The 17,342-nt window shown below is 48.4% G+C and overlaps 1 protein-coding gene across 6 annotated transcripts in view; it reads right to left on the reverse strand.

The window, feature by feature from the left end:
• Nucleotides 1-17,342, reverse strand: part of HSPA12A (heat shock protein family A (Hsp70) member 12A) — a 180,516-nt gene that overhangs the window by 33,329 nt on the left and 129,845 nt on the right. For all 6 annotated transcript variants that reach the window (XM_024254313.3, XM_024254318.3, XM_024254316.3 and 3 more), the window contains 2 exons: nt 4,669-4,754; nt 2,605-2,732 (listed from right to left, as the gene is read on the reverse strand). In XM_024254313.3, coding sequence (XP_024110081.2) covers nt 2,605-2,732; nt 4,669-4,754 — 214 coding nt within the window. The remainder of the gene's footprint in view (nt 1-2,604; nt 2,733-4,668; nt 4,755-17,342) is intronic.

The following is a 17,342-nucleotide window of genomic DNA, read 5'->3' on the forward strand; positions in this document are numbered from 1 at the left end:
AAGCCACTAAAGGTCTTAGAGCAGAGGCATGACAGAATCAGAGCTGCTGTTCGTAAGGGCAAACTGGGCTAAACGGAGGGGAAGGGAAGCCAGGAGGCTCAGACCTATCCTGGAGCAGAGGTGAAAGAACCATAGAAACAGAGATCTCAGCACTCTAGGGGGCTGAGGTGGGAGGATTGCAGTGAGCTATGATCGCATCACTGCACTCCAGCCTGGGCAACACAGCAAGACCCTATCTCTAAAAAGAAATGACAGAGAGACAGAGAGAGGCTGCAGCAAGAGCAAGGGAAGGGGGAAGGGGAAGACAGGAAACTCAATGTATTCGCTCACCTTTGGGGCCACTGCAGAGAGGCCAGGGCCACCAAGAGGCCAAGCTGTTCCCTGCCCAACCAGGTCCTGGCTCCTGGCCTGCCGCTGGCCACATGACCCCATGCACAGCCCGTGCGCCCTCAGGTGGGGACGCAGTGCAGGAGGGAAAATAAGCCGCTTTCCTAGCCCACTGGGGAGGTGGCCACACTCCCAGCTGAGCCTGGACCTGCTCCCGACCCCATGACATTAAGCATCAGTAGGACCATCTCGGTCCAGATGGAGCTCCGGCCTCCACCGATACTTGCTGCTCAAATGGGTCTGGAATCATCCCTGGTCAATTTCCTTGTCAGGCTCCATCAGGATGCTGCTCCTACCCCAGCAGCCAAAGTCCCCGAGGTGACCGCACTGAGACACAGGGATGGCCCCGATGCCAGGCAGCTGCTCCACACACTGCCCTTCACAAATGGAATTGTCATTAACATTAATAGTGACATTATCAGTAGAGAATGACCCCATGAGCTTTTTCCCTTCAAATTTTTATTCCTTCATTCCTACTTAGTACAAAAAAAAGTTAACTTTCTCACTTATAACTTGTCATATTAGCATGATTATGCTAATATGTTCTGATTGAAATAAAAGTCAGGTACAACCAACCAACCTCCCTCCAAAATGTCTACCATGACTAAGGTATCTCCTCTAGAGGCCCTGAACTATGGTGGTGCTTTGTAAGTACCCCTCCCCAAGCAAGTTCAAAGTTATTTCCACTCCTTCTTTTCTGTTTTCACTGCATGACTATTCTGTGGAAATAACATTTCTTAGAACAACTACATAGAAGCTGATAAACATTGATTCTAGCCTTTAATGGCATATTCTCTTCCACGGGGATTTTTCATCTTGGGGGTCAGTGGTGGCAGCACAGACCCTCACAGCATCTGTCTGGCTAAATGGAAAGAGATTCCTGGTGGCAACTGAACACCAAGGGCGATGCTGTCATCAGAGTTGGCTATAGAACCGGCTTTTCATCATTTCCTGATGACATGACACCCAAGAGTCTCTGTACCCTCTTAGGACAAGAGCTTCAGGCTGAGCCACATCTGGTTTTCAAGAGGAAAGGTGAGACTTAAACCAAGATTGGGATGGGAGTCACTTTTATTATGACTTGTGCTTTACACAACCCTTTATAAAAATTCCTAAAATACAAACATTAGCAGAGTGTGGTGGTATGCACCCGTAGCCTCAGCCACTTGGGAGGCTAAGGCAGGAGGATCGCTTGAGCCCAGGAGTTTGAGGCTGCAGAGAGCCATGATCACACCACTGCATTCCAGCCTGGGCAAAGGAGCAAGAACCTGTCTCTTAAAAAAAAAAAAAAAAAACAATAACAACAACAACAAAACTAAAAAATCTTAATCTAGGAGCAATACTAAATTCCACAATTACTCAGTTGAAGGAACTGCAAAGCCAATTACAATGTATCTTCAGAGTCATCCCTTGGAATTGAAAAATTGGGATGATAAATTCTGGGCTTCCAAAGATTTGAGGGGTCACACCCTGCAAGAAGGTCATGGATCAAGCCTGGGATCCCATGGATGGGTGGCACCTGGGGCCTGCAGGGTGCTGGGTGTGTGGGGAAGGGAAGGGGGCATCCCAGCACAGAGTGCATCCCAGGAGGCCCAGGGCAACTTTGCCTATGGGACCACTTGGCTGAGACTCCCCTCATGCTGCATTCCCTCTGGCAGGTGCTTTCTGCCTCTGGCTACCAACACCCCAGCACTTCTCTTCACTTGAAAGGACCAGCACCTTCCCTGCTTTCATTTTACTACACACTAAGCACTTAATGGACAATCTCCTCTCATGTGCACACACACCTTGTGAGGAAGGTATTCTCAGGATTCCCATTTCACAGATGAGGAAACGGGTTTAGCAGGTTCAGCAATTACCTAAAGTCACACAGTAAGTGGCCACGCTGGCACCTGGATCCCTCCATCACAGACACTACAGGTCTGCGCCTCTCACCCAGGCCACAAACTGGATTCACCCGGGCCAGGCTTCAAACATACTGCCCAGGCCCCTCCCCAGACCAACTAAATCAGAATCAAACCAACGTCTTTTCAAACCAGGAGTCCAGAGCCCAGAGATCAGAAATGGCTTGTCCCAAGTGGCATGGTGAGCTTGAGCCGAGCTGAAACAGAATCGAGGGTCCTCTTCCTAAGTGCCAGTCACTGGCTCATTGCCCGGAGTCTCCACAGGTGCAGTGGTTGGCATCAGCCACGTGGCCCTCCCACCCACAGCACTCACCTCATCACATGGATGCATTCCGGCTCCTTGGTGAAGCTGTAGGCATAGCCACTGGATGTGGTCCCAAAGTCGACGGCCACCACCACGAGAAATGACTGCTGTTCTGAGACGTTGGAGTCAGTGTCGTTCTGCAGATATACAGTGAGGCATGGGGGTGTGGAGGGGTGGGCCTGGCTTTCAGGAAGATACCCCTGGGGGGTCTCACCTTGCCTAGCTGTGAACCCCCTGCAGACAGAAGGACATTCTATATTCCAGCTCAAGTCTACCACCTGGAGAGCCCTGGGGAGAAGGCAGCCCGCCTGGGCCCCCGCCTGAGTGGCTCAGGGAGAAATGGGGGCATCCCTGAGTGGAGGGCCAGGCTGACTGGACAAAGCCTGCAGCTTGCCCACTCCTTTCTATCGACCGTGCCTGCACACAGCTAGTTACAGAAATTCTATCATCAGGGCTGGTCGCCCAGTAGTTCCTGAGCAGATACAATCTTCTTCCAAGCCCTGCTGCCTTCCGCAAGACCCTGTGCAGACCTCTGGCCACTGCCAGGAACATTTCGCCAGCTGCGCCCTCTGTACACCCAGGTGACTGCTCCATCTGTGCTGGCATTTCGTGCATGTGAGCAGGGCTGGGCATCCCAGGACCATGCCCAATCCCACCAGGCCAGGCCACACGACCCACTGTGACTGTCAGGGCCCAGGGCCTTGCCTCATCTTGATCACTCGGTCAGGCCATTTCAGGTTTCCAGGCCTTTCTCTCTCTGGTTTTTTTGTTTTTGTTTTTTTTGTTTGTTTGTTTTCGTTTTTGTTTCTTGAGACGGAGTCTCGCTCTGTCGCCCAGCCTGGAGTGCAGTGGCGCAATCTCGGCTCACTGCAAGCTCTGCCTCCCGGGTTCACGCCCTTCTCCTGCCTCAGCCTCCCGAGTAGCTGGGACTATAGGTGCCCGCCACCACACCCGGCTAATTTCTTGTATTTTTTAGTAGAGACGGGGTTTCACCGTGTTAGCCAGGATGGTCTCGATCTCCTGACCTCGTGATCCACCCACCTTGGCCTCCTAAAGTGCTGGGATCATAGGTGTGAGCCACCACGCCCGGCCTCTCTCTTTTTTTTAAGCAGTTTATACTTTTTTTAAACTCCCACAGAACTCCAAATTATAAAACCAACAAATGTTGGAGGGGAGGGGTGAGAATGCCACCCGCCTGGCCTCTCCTCACACCGCTCCCCTCCCCCACAGCCCCTGAAGCTCTTACAGGACAACTTCAGGGTGCAAAGCTTGAAAACCACAGAACCTGGCCCTAGGGAACCAACCCTCCCAGTTTGCCCATGACTAAAGGAGTCCCCCGGGTGCAGGACTTGCAGTGTAAAGGCCGGACAGTTCCAGGAAACCAGGACAGGCTGGCACCCCTACCTAGCGGTGACTCCGCAGTTCTCCTCGGGTCTTCTTTGTGCATCTGCACAGCTCATGCAAAGCTGCCCTGTCTTCCGGGCACTCACTCGGGTTGGCTGCCTGTGCATCTATGTGCACACCCCTCTAAACGGCTGCCCCCTAACATCTATCTTTCCTCATACAGGGCAGGGCGGGAGCAACAGCCCCGTCTCCAGCCCCACTCAATGCATATGAAGCCCTGCTCAGGGCTTCTCTACCAGGCAAGCTGTTCCAGAAGCGATTATACTGCCAGGGGCTTTTGGACACCGCAGACAACCGCAGTCAACAGAGTCCATGTATTTCACCGATTCATAGCCAGAGTCAGCGGCTTCCTCTCAAGAGGATGCCTCACAGGCTCTGACCCTGAATCTTTAAAGGGCTGCTCCCATCTCACCTTCTGTGACCCACCCAGGCCCCTGCTCCAGAAGCACTAGCCACAGCACAGTAAGCCTTCCCAGGCCCGGAGTGGGGGAAGGGGCTTGGCAGGGCTCCTGTGGCCAGGACCAGGTCAACTTAATCTCTAACCAGTGAATGTGAGGGGCTGTCCAGCAGCCTGAACTGTGAGATCAGACCCAGAATGCAAAGGAAGTCAGTACGCACGTGTGCTCATGCACACGCACACGCGCGCGCACACACACACACACTTCTTACCACAATATGGGAGGGGGACAGAGGCGTTATTCCTGTGTCCCCAAGACTCCGGGCTGGAGATGAATATGCAGATGTGGGAGCTGTTTCTGAAAGGAAAAACAAAGTCGCCTCCTTAGAAGTGGCATGGGCTGACCCAGGGGGAAGAAATGAGGGCTGCACGGCCTTAACTCCTCCAGGCACTGCAGCCTCTGCAAAACCAGCTCACGAAATGGGCAAGGCCCAGTCCCAGCCAGGAAGGCAGGAGCATCTGTTCCAGCACCTCCTTGCATTTGGTATTTAGAATTTGACCAAATGAGATGCTCCTTTCCTCCCAGGCCTCTCACTCTGTGCCACTCAACCCAGCTTAGTTGGAGATGCCGGTCAGTCCCCGAAAGCCCCAGCTCCTGGCTGTGTTGTCTGTGGAGCCAGAGGCTAGGCTCCATGATGGACTAGCAGGACCTGTAGCGACCTGAAATTATGTCAAATTTTTGTGTACATTTTCTTGGAAGAGTATCTACAGCCCTCAGGTTCCCAAAGGGGTGAGGGGTACCTCCCCCAAGGAAGAGCAACCCCTATCCTAGGAATGTAGGATGTGACGAAGCTTCAGAAAGAGCATCCTTGCCTAGCAGACGCACCAGCTCCTCCCTCCCCCTGCCAGGGCATGTGAATTCATCTCTCTTCAGTGACACTGAAGGTTTGGGACCTTTTTCAATCATAAAAACCACAGCAAAAAGGCAGACAGATCAGCATGTCTAGCCCCTGCAGATGGGACCCAACAGTCACGAGGTCAACCAGGCGAAGGGCCAGCAGCTAAGCAGCAGGAACACCATTTTGTCTGTTCCCCTGCACTCACCATCATTCAGGCCTAGCATTTTTCTGAAGTCTTCCCAGAGCCCAGTGGCTCTGCCAGGAATGGGCCCCCCAGGAGAAAAAACACTCTCCCTGGCCGGCATTGGAACGCGCTACAGTGCTCTCTCTGCCTGCTGCCTAGGGCTGGCAGGGCACAGAGAAGCTGAGTGAGGACTGCGTGCTCCCACCGCAGAGATGAAGGCCGGGCGCTGGGCACCTGCAACGACCCAGCACCACCCTCGGTGCTCCGCACATCCTGCTCCATTTAGTACATACATACTGAAACCTGCTAGGAAGAAGTGGGTAATTTTCCAAGGCAATACTTGTGGTCAAGGAAACGAGAAGGTTTGAGGTGTCGGAGAAAAGCCTGTCTGCTTCTAGGGGAGCAGGTGGAATGGTTCCATCTGCCTCTTCTGCTAAATCACTTTGAGTTAATCCCAGGCTCTTGCTGATTTCTTTTTCTACTTGATGAGAACTCAGGCAGCATCATTACAGTGGGTACCAAACAGGCTGTAGGAATGAAATGAATCATACAAGAGGGAATGTGAAGCCTCAAATCTCCACAGCCACCTCCCACTCTCTGCAAGCTCACAGTCTCTCTCCGCCTGATGAGGCTCAATTCCTATCTTGGGGAGAGAGAGGCACAGTCCAGTAATTACAGAGGCAAAAATCCAACTTGCTGGGTAAAGGACTCGAATAGACATTTCTCCAAAGAAAATACACAAAAGATATATCAACAAGTACATGAAAAGATGTTCAACATCATTAGTCTGTAGAGAAATGCAAATCAAAACCAGTAAGATACGGCTTCAGACTGACTAGGATGGCTATAGTTTTTTAAGAAAGGAAAATAACAAGTGTGTCAAGGATGTGAAGAAATTGGAATCCTTGAGCATTGCTAGTGGGAATGTAAAACGGGACAACTGCTGTGGAAAAGAGTTTGGCAGTTCCTCAAAAAGTCAAGTACAGAATTACCATATGACTAGCAATTCCACTCCTAGGTATCTACCCAAAAAACTGAAAACAGGGACTCAAGGAGATAATTATACGCAAATGTTCATGCAGCATTATTCACAATAACAGAAAGGTGGAAACATTTCAAGTGTCCAACAACAGATGAAGGGATAGGTTGGGCACGGTGGCTCACGCCTATAATCCCAGCACTTTGGGAGGCCAAGGCGGGCAGATCACTTGAGATCAGAAGCTCAAGACCAGCCTGGCCAACATGGTGAAACTCCATCTCTACTTAAAAATACAAAAATTAGCCAGGCGTGGTGGCACGTGCCTGTAGTCCCAGCTACTCAGGAGGCTGAGACAGGAGAATCACTTGAACCCAGGAGGCGGAGGTTGCAGTGAGCCGAGATTGTGCCACTACACTCCAGCCTGGTGACAGAGCAAGACTCCATCTCAAAAAAAAAAAAAAAAAAAGATGAAGGGATAAACCAAATGTGGTACATCAATACAATAGAATAGTATTTCATTGTAAAAAGGAAGAACATTCTTATACATGCTATAACATGGGTGAACCTATAAAATATGCTAAGTAAAATACATGGACACAAAAGGACAAATATTGTATCATTCCACTTACAGGAAATCTCCAGAATAGGCAAATTCATAGAGACAGAAAGTAGATGAGAGGTGACCAGGGGTGGGATGAAGGGAGAGATGGAGAGTTCTTGCTTTATGAGTACAGAATTTCTCTTTGGGGTAGTGAAAAGTTTTGGAAATAGATAGTGGTGATAGTTGCACAACATTGTGAATATAATTCATGCCACTAAATCGTACACTTAAAATGGTTTAAATGGCAAATTTTATGTTATACATCCTTTTTAAAAAAACTTTATTGAAAAGTTTAAATCAACTTGCTCATCTGGGAGGGGAAGCTATTTCTGATTTCTATTAGCACCCACGACTAACAGAATTGCTATTAGCTGTGGGCGCTAATTGCTCTTGAAAAGAGAATGGAGAAGTCAGCTCAGTTCCTAGACCAGCCTGCTGATCTCCACCATCTTTGCTAATCTCCCAGAACAAGGGAACCCCTTCCATGAATGCAGGGGGAACTCTGCCTCCCCACTAGGGGTTCCAGCCAGATGGTCCTTCCACCTGTTGGTGAGAGGTCCTCCCTGCCCACAGCCCTTGGGCAGCCTGTGGAGAAATGCCATCAGCACCAGGAGCCACCCTCTCCACCTGCTACCTGGAAGGCCTGCGGCCATGTGTCCACATTTGCACAGACGGTCCTGAAAGAAACCAAATGTCTAATTGCCTAGAAAATCTGGTGTTGGCAATTAGCAAACAAGCTATTATCTGCAGACAAACTATCCACCCCGCTGCTGCTTGGTCCTAATTATCCCATCACTCAGCCCTTCTCAGAGCCCTGGGTCTTCTCACTGATTTGCAAAATAGCCAAGGTTGGGCCACACATGGAACACATGTCTTGGGTCCCCAGGGGACTCTAGGATACCTTGAGGGCAAAAAGCAAGGATTTTTTGGTTCACCTGTACCTCCCCTCAACCCCACGGCAACTGGGCCAATATTACACAAACCATTTGACTTGCTGATCACTCAGCCAGGCCTAGAGGGAGCTGAACTTCATGGCCTTTTTCCATCAGAAGTTAAAATTCAGCTACGCTGTGCAATGATTGAAAACTGATCTGCACAGAAGGTATGGAGGGGTAACATTTTCAGAGATGCTTGCGCATGGTGCATACCCACATCTGTATATCTGTATATTCCAAATCAAAGATAACTCACCAGCGAATGTCCATCAGTACAGCACAGAAATATACACAGCCAGTAGAGACATGCTACTGTTTCTCTACTTCACTACTTAGGATGTCAAAATGATGCTCAAAAATTCTCAGGGGAAAAAAAAATGGAAAAGCCTATCTCACCCCCTGAGGAGAATGGGGAGTTTAATTCTGATGTGTCCCAACAAGGCTTGAGATCTTTCATTCAGTAGGTAAATGATCAGAAATAAAATACAAAGGGTCAACAGAATATTATCTATTAATCTATGAATATCTGACAGATATAAGCTAATGGACAACAGGAGAGAATTGATGTATGGAATGCCCTATACATACCAAGTGTAGGCTGTGTGTCCTGGCTATCAATTATACAGAGGCCATTATCTACAGTAAGGAATCCCAAATGCCATTAAGTGTGGCCCTGCCTCCGCTGCTTCTATAAAGCTAATACAACAACATCTCCCTCGGGACTACTCTCACCCAGGGGATAGTCCAGTTCAGTCCCCACAGGTTGACTTGGACACACTAGGAACAGAAGAGAAAGGCTAAGTCAACACCTCGACACAAATAGAATTTCCTATAGTCGAGGCTTGGGAGAAAGAAAGGAAGCTGAAGAAAAGAAAATCCAGACCCTTCTGTGGAGGTAAAGAAGGAAGACTGCTAAAAGACAGGTTAAAGAAAATGCTCTATCAGGAAATGTGATCAAGGACAGAGCTAAAGGACCTAGGAGTTTTAAGAAATACCTACTGCACCGTTCCAAGTAGATTAAATAAAGGCCTACTCAAAGCATCTTCCACTTCAAGCACTAAGTTACCCTGAAATCCCATAATACAGAGAGATTCGATGTTTTCACATCAAGGAATCAGAGAAACACTGACCCTTGACTCTTTCTCTTTTTTTTGAGACGGAGTCTCGCTCTGTCGCCCAGGCTGGAGTGCAGTGGTGCAACCTCAGCTCACTGCAAGCTCCGCCTCCCGGGTTCACGACATTCTCCTGCCTCAGCCTCCCAAGTAGCTGGGACTACAGGCGCCTGCCAACACGCCCAGCTAATTTTTTTTTTTTTTTTTTTTTTTTTTTTAGTAGAGACAGGGTTTCACTGTGTTAGCCAGGATGGTCTCAATCTCCTGACCTCATGATCCGCTGGCTCGGCCTCCCAAAGTGCTGGGATTACAGGCATGAGCCACTGCGCCCGGCCAGCACTGACTCTTTCAAGAATGCAAACTACTAGCCACAAAACTATGGTTAAGCGGAAGGGGAAGAGACCTTTCTGGGGAACAGACCTTTCTGGGAAACAAACAGAAGAGCTTTCTGGAGAACAAACAAAAATTAATCATCATGTCTCCTTTGCTATTAGTTACGTGTTAGATAATTTAACATCACTTCAGTCTTGTAGAGCTAGTGAGCAGACAATCTTTTTTAACTTTAGTGAACATAAAAATAAGGTGATGAGGGTGGTTATAGATTAACTCACAATCCTGGAACACCCCACCCCAACACATTAAACAATTTTTGCCAGAAAGAGGGGTATATAAAGAAATGAAAATATTTTTGCAGCAACGTAGAGGACAAATAAATAAAAGTATCAAATCCTGGCCAACAAGTCTCCTGCCCCAGGATTTCTTCCAACCTCAAACCAGGCAATTGAGGAGGAACTAGTTTAGTTTGTTAGGTTAATCGTCATCACTGGTCTTAATGGTATAAGGATTAAAATGCAGGCTTCATCTGGGCTCCTGCTGTAAAATGCAACACATATAAAATTCAGACACAATTTTATGTGATCCCAGCTCTAATGGCTTTAATCAAAGCAGATGTTCTTAAAATAAAAAATAGTCTTGATAAGAGAACCTCAAAGAGAGCCATAATTCATGAACTTGCTTGCTGTTCTCCTTTGCCAAAGACATTAGTCAGCAAATGGCCATGAGCAGAATCATAGACTCTCTGAGATACATAAAATCAATTCTGCTCCATAAATACATGTTTAAAGATGAAGACAGAACCATAGGGCTGACTTTATTCTACAAGGTTCCAGGCTCCGAGGAAATGTGACAGGTGGTCTCAACAATAGTAACATTCTAGTTTCTCTCAACAGTCCTTCTTGTTAGCTTTCAGATTTATGTATCCATCAAATAAATGCCCAATTTGAAAAGGAGTTTTAAGGTCTGGTACTTATGATTTTAAAAAATGCAGCATATATATATATTTTCATTTCTTTTTCCCTGCTGGCTGTCAGATGACAGGCCTTTGCTGACGATTGCCTAAAATCAGGCTATTTAAAAAAAAAGAGCTTTCTTTCTCTCCTTATATGCCTGCCTGCAGTGTCATCTTTGAAAACTGATCAGCTCAAGGTCATATGTAGGTTACTGGCAAATATCTTTTCAGAAGGAAAATAAAAAGTCTTTTATTACCCTATAACAGGCTTCATGGCTAGCTGAACTAATGCATTATTACCGTAAGCTGAACTTCCATTTCAGTAAATAATTTATGGGCTGTTTTGAATCACCACAGTGGACGTCCAGAGTAAATGGAAATTTTATTGGCATGAACCAGGAGACCCTCTCACTACAAAGAACACTGAGTGTAAAATAACCACTCTGCAAATGCCAAATAATAATTATGGAAATGAGCATTCACCATGGCAGAGACCGTAGCATCAAGCCCAGGCCAAGTTGGGGGCAGCACCAGGCCCATCCTGACACGGGGTAGCATCTTCTTGTTACTCTCCTACCTCCCTGAATAGTCCAAGAGATGAGATGCCCCACGGAGAGCGAGCTGGGGCAGCTGAGTTTCCCAAGACAGGAAAAGCCCCGAGTCTCTGCAGTCCCAGACTATCAACAGGGGTGGTTCACAGTCTCTCTCCTAACTGCAGGTTCATGTACTGGTTCGTGGGCCACCAACTGTGCCTCTACATGTCCAGGCAACTGCTGGGAGAGGTGAAGACACACTTGCTTGACCAACAGTTTTATTACTCATTTTCATGAATTATACTCCTCAACCTTGCAGCCCTTCCCTTCAGCATCCAGCATTTGAAGAGGCTCTACCAGACCGCCCTACACATGGTACTAAGATGTTTCTGTCCTCCTGGCTTCTCTCCCATGGACTCTGCTTGTTGGGGTAGGGCCAAGTCTTACTTCATCTCTAATTCCTTAGCTCCTGACATGTCACAGGCACTCAATGTTGGATGGATGGATGGATGGATGGGTGGATGGTGGGTGGATGGATGGGTGGATGGTGGATGGATGGATGGATAGGTGGGTGAGTGGGTGAGTGGATGGATGGACGGATGGATGGGTGGGTGAGTGGACAGACGGATGGATGGATAGATGAGTGGATGGATTTTTTATGTGTACCCAAAAGTGGACTCAGTGACTATCCACAGACTAAGAGCGCCAGTGAGTTCTTTCCCAACTGAGGCATCAACTCCCTTGAGTTGGATATTAGTAACATACATGCTATGCTGAGTGACCTCCAACAATGTGGGATCAGCTCTCAAACCACCCAGGTCTGCCTCTCTCCTCAGATACCCCTTTTGCCAGTAAAACCACCACTGCTCCCAGATGGAAGAGTCCCTAGACTTCCTCCTTTCTCATTCTACCCCAAGCCCTGTCATTCCTTCTAATTAGCATCTCTTGTATTCGCTGGCTCCTCTGCTAAGTCACCACTACAGCCTTGGTCCAGATCCTCCTGAACTTTCAGTCTCCCTGTCCTGGGCCTGCCAACTCCCCCAGCCACACTCACCCTGCAGTCAAAGCCAGGACTGCAGATGCAGACAAAGCCATCTGGTCAAAATCAAGGTCTGCTCACCTAACTCAGCCTGTCAGGGTCTTCCCCTGATGCCCATCTCCCATGCAATAAAGTCCAGCACACTACTGACCCCAGGCTCTTCTAAGTCCACCCCACCTTCCTCTGCAGTCTCTTCTCTCTCTACTGCCCCACATCCCTGGCCATACCAAACCTATCCACAGGCCTTGGAACATCTGTGCTTGATTCAGCCTCTGGGCACTGCACATGCTGTTCCCCTGCCTAGCGTGCATCCTGCTTCTACAGCAGGCAAATTCTGCATCACCCTTCAGGGACCTCCACCTCTAAAAGTCAGCCCCCTCTTTTAAGAGAGAAGAGCCTTCTCAGCTCCCCCGGTGCAGATGAGAGAGGAACTTGTGCATCAGTTCCTGGTGATCAACTGGAAAACCCAGATGGCGGAAACTCGACAAGAGAGAGGTTTCTCCTAAAGATAATCACAAGGAAAATCTACAGGAAAGGAGGGCAAACCTATGGACTAGAAGGTCTCAGCTCTGCTGTGCATCAGAACCCCCGAGGCTTGTTAAAACACAGATTAATGGTCTCACCCCCAGAGTTTCTCATCCAGTAGGTATGAGGCTGGCTGACAATTTGCATTGATAATGAGTTCCCAGGCTATCCTGACTGCCCCAGAGACCAACTGCGACAGCTTAGAAGAGACTTAAAACACACATCAACTCCAGTAAATGCAGTGGATGGACCTTTAGTGGATCCTAACTCAAACAATCCAAAAATGTTACATCTATGAGCCAATTAGAAACGTAAACGCTGACCAGACATTGGTAATGCTAAGGGATTATTATTAATAGTATAGTTATATAATTTTTAAAAGAGCCCTTGTCCTCTAGGGATACATTCTCAAATGTACAGACGAAACAACTGCATTTCTGGGATTTGTACCAGAATAACAGGAGAGGGAAGGGGCGGGGATTAAACAAGGTTGGCCACAAGTTGATAATGACTAAAACTGGTGACAGATTCATGAGGCTTCAGTATAATATTTGCTCTGCTTTTGTATATTTAAAACTTTCCATAATAAAATAATTGTGATTTGAATGTGCCAGTTACATGGAAGCTCCAGGAGGGCAGGTCAATGTTTTTCTTCTGCTGTCCATCAGAGCACCTGGCCCATACGTGGTAGATGCTCCACACATATTTGGCAGATGAATGAACAAACCAATAAGGATATGAGTTCACTGAAACCTACAAATGTGGACTCTGAAAGCTTGGGAAGGTTTTGGACCTGGGTCTCACAGTGGGTGAAGGGCTCCCAAACAGCAGGCTTCTCTGGGGCTGAGGCTGATCAGCCCAGTAGACTAAATAGCCCTTGGAGGAATCAGAATTTCAGCAGGCACCCACTGGCCCCCTCGCAGATGACAAAACAGATGTCCAGCCACCAGCTGAGCAGCTCCCACTCTGGGATGGGCTCCAGCCAGGTCTCAGGTACAGGGCCCTCTGGTCATCAGCCGACAGCTCCTAGACTTTGTAGCCGCTCAGTGAACCCAGGCCCTCAGAGGAGGCGGGGGTTGGGGGGTGTCCTCCATCTCCTGCTGGGCCCCTCCATGTCTGAGAAACAGTAGGGCATGCCCCTGCAGAGAGGCAGGATCACTTAAAGGACCCTGACATGCCAATTTTGCTTTGTCCTTCAGACTTGCTGAGATCCCAATGCCATATGGGAGGGGCAAGATGTAACAGCCTTGGCATCTTCCCGTGGTTCTCACCCCAGACAGGAATGGTGAGCCGAAATGCTGATGTCAGATGCCACCCTGTGACCCTTTGTACTATAAGCACAAGCTCTGAGTCCTCCCGAAAGGCGGGTGTGTGTTGGGGGGTGGGGTGGGGTGTGTGTGTGTGCACGCACGTGCTCCTGTTGGGGACAAGCACACTGGGTTTTCTGCTCAGACCCCAGGTTGGCCTTAGCATTGGGACGAGTGGAGGGGGCAGGCCAGGCAGTCATATGTGGGCTGTAGGCCAAGGGGCATGTCTCCTAGAACCAGGACGGCTTTGGAATAGGAGCAAAGCCAGAGTTGGCTCTTCGGCTGCTGCTCTTAGAGGAACAGAAGAAAAACAAAACAGCTCCTGAGGAGGATGAAAAGAGTGGAGGTGTGGATGTTCGTGAGCCTGGGGACACTGCCTCACCTCCCTCTGTGCCCCCTTCTCCCTCCATGAAGTGAGAATTGGTATTCTCAGGGCCCCCGTCACTCTTTATCAATGAACACAGGAGCCAGTGAAACTCTGAAATAAACACCACCCCCCACCCACCATTTTCCAAATTCCTTCATGGGGTCAGATATTCATGCATTTTTTTGTTTACTTTTAGGCTCTTTTGCAAGTTTATTCAAACTCAAATTATTAATTCAAAACTACTAGAAATATACAAACCCAGCACTCTGTTGGGAAACCTATCATAGTCGGCACTCACTGAATGTGTATTTCATGCAAGCTAAGAGCCTTACAGGTGTATCTCATGGGATCCTGCCCTGAAAGGAAGGTTGCTGTGAATTACTATCATTATTCCCATTCTGTAGGTGACAAAATGAAGCCTAGAAGGGTAAGAAAGAAGCCCGCATCCTTAGTCAGGATGCCACCCAGGTGGACTGACAGCTCTCTGACTCCAAGCCTGCACACCTGCACGTGCCCAGTGCCACCAAGGCATCATCTCTAACTACGAGACAGATGTGAATGTAAATCCCCATTTCACAGATGAGCAAATAGCTGGAGGAAGTCAGGAGTCACCATCACAGGGCAGCTCCTGGCTGTCTCTGTCTGTAGGCTCATGAGACTGTGTGGCGTATTCTTTGGTCTGCAAAGCTCTATTTCGAAAACCATAATTCTCTCTCAAATCCGAAGATCCAGGTAGGAGAGGCACATATTGGTAAGACAGATGTTAGAGGTGCTAGTTCAAAGTCAGGAAAGCCTGAGCTCAAATCCCACCACGACCACGTCCTAGAGGCATGCCACTGGGTGAGCATCTATATCTGTAAAATCTGGCTCATGGCAAGCACCCAATACATTATGGATGTTATTTTGTTTATTATTATCGTTACCATCATCATTATAAAATTGTTCCAACTGCTGCTGAAAAAACGACCGTGTGCTTACACAACGAGACAAGCAGAGGCCCCACCTTTGCATAATGTCAGCAAATACATTTCCTTTATGTTTTGCTTCTCTGGGCTTGTTAATCAAAGCTAAAAATTCCCACCAGACAGGAACTTGGCAAAGGGAACCTTCAGGAAAACTTAGTGATAGGAAACGTGAGGGCTGGTGCTGCCAGGGGTAAAGGAGACCCTCTGGCCCCAGTTTCCCACCCAAGCTGTCTGCTCACCCCAGGGAACTTTCAGAATAACCTAGAAGAACTTGAAAGGCCATATGACCACAGCTTGAGCTTTCCTGTATTCTACAGGGAAGCCCAGTCTCCATTCTAAAACTCATTGGGTCAATGTCAAGACTCTCTCCAGCTTCAAGGACAAGATTCCACCTGCCTGGGCCTCTGGAAGCCCTGGGTTTAGACTTCCCCAATTTCATCATGAACAGCCTTGTGACAGTTCAGTCTTCAGAGGCCACGGCACAGCTAGTGCTGCCTGGACTGAGGCTAAAGAAAGGGCCGAGGCCATTCCAGGCCAGTTGGTTTCCCCCTGAGCAGAATCTTTCACCTCCCAAACACTCACCACCTGTCCCTGGGGAGGGGAGAGGAAAGAGGAGGTAAGGGTCAGGAAGGTGAAGGTTCATCCTTCTTCAGCTGAACCCTCTCATGAGAGAGAGATACACCATCTCCAGGCAGGAAGGGGAACCCTTGGCCACCATGCCCTCCAAACCTGGGTAACTCAGGCACAAACCTTCCACTCCCTGCCAGTGCCCAGGAGGGCAGAGGCTTGAGCGCATTAAAAACCCCTCTGCAGCATTCCTTAATGGGAGAGACATCCCAAAACAGTTGTGCGGTTTGTGCACTGCACAAAGGCACCAACCTTGAGGGACATCTCCCAACCAGGGCTGCACTTACCCAGAGGTAAGCGTGCTATTTTCTTACCACAAAGGCATCTTTCCAAGCCTTGAAGGGCTACACTGCCTAGAGCGGGCCCCTTTTTTTTTAATTTTTGCATCTAAAGCAGATTTTTTCTAATTCACCCAAAAAGTAGCCATGGCACTTAATGGTCAAAGAAGGGAAGAAAATGCTGGGTAAGGTACTAAGTTTCCCACAAGTAACGCTCAAGCAGAGGCCAGGCAACCACTTAACTGAGTTCTAGAAGAGGAACAGAAGGTCAGAAAAACTCAGGGGTGTGGGGTGAGAACTAGAATTTATGAATCGACACGAGATTCACTGAACACTTGCTACATGCCGGGTGTTGTAGAGGCTGAATAGCTGTGCTGAAGTGCAGCGGCCATGGATCTCAGAGGGCTGGTTTGGACCTCGGCTCAGGTCCCTGCTGGTCTTGGTAGATGCTGCCAAGATACTGCTGTGTCCACTCAAAATCAATTTCCTGCTTCTTAACTAAACCCCAACTTTTACATTTGGGGTGTGATCCCTCACGATAACTTGGGGTAGATCCCAAGTAATCTAAGCCAATCATGGCAAGCCTCCTCCCACTGCCAATGAGGAACATGGGAGTGGGTTTGTGACCCACAGTCCTGACTGATGGGGCATGAGAGGAAGTCGGCCTGGGGCTTCTGGGAGGAAACACCCCGCCTTTTAAGTGAGTACCCTGAGAAGAAGGTGGACGCACAGGGGCATGAGGTCACACCTGCAGCCGCCACCTTGCCACCAGCACACAGATGCAGCCACCACCAAAGGAACCTCCCTCCGTCCTTGAGGGGGGTCCATGAGCTGCCAAATCAGCCTGCCGGGCCCCTGGACTTCCCATTCTGGTCATAATTTCCCTTCTCTGTAAACAAGACAGAATCAGGTTTTCCATGCTTTGCAACTAAAAACTGATTCCTAGTTGTGCAATCTTGAACAAATTACTGAACTTCTCTCGTGCTTGGTTTTCCTTATGTATTAGATAGGGATAATAATAACTCATACTTCCCAGGATTAATGAGGATTAAATAAGAATAATGCAGGCAAAGGTCTTAACAAGTGTAGCTATTATTACTTAGACAGCATCTCATATTATCTTATTAAACAACCCAATGAGGTGGGAAATATTTAACAGCAGAGAAAACCAAAACACAGAGAGGTTAAGCATCTTCCCAAAACCACACAGCCAGCAAGTCCCTGTCACCAGTGCCTGAGCTCCTTGTCTCCACCACATTCCAGCTCTGAGGTTCATGGACTCTGTGACTCTCACTCAAGCCTGTACT

Source organism: Pongo abelii, chromosome 8 (assembly GCF_028885655.2).
Source record: "Pongo abelii isolate AG06213 chromosome 8, NHGRI_mPonAbe1-v2.0_pri, whole genome shotgun sequence".
Lineage (NCBI taxonomy): Eukaryota > Metazoa > Chordata > Mammalia > Primates > Hominidae > Pongo > Pongo abelii.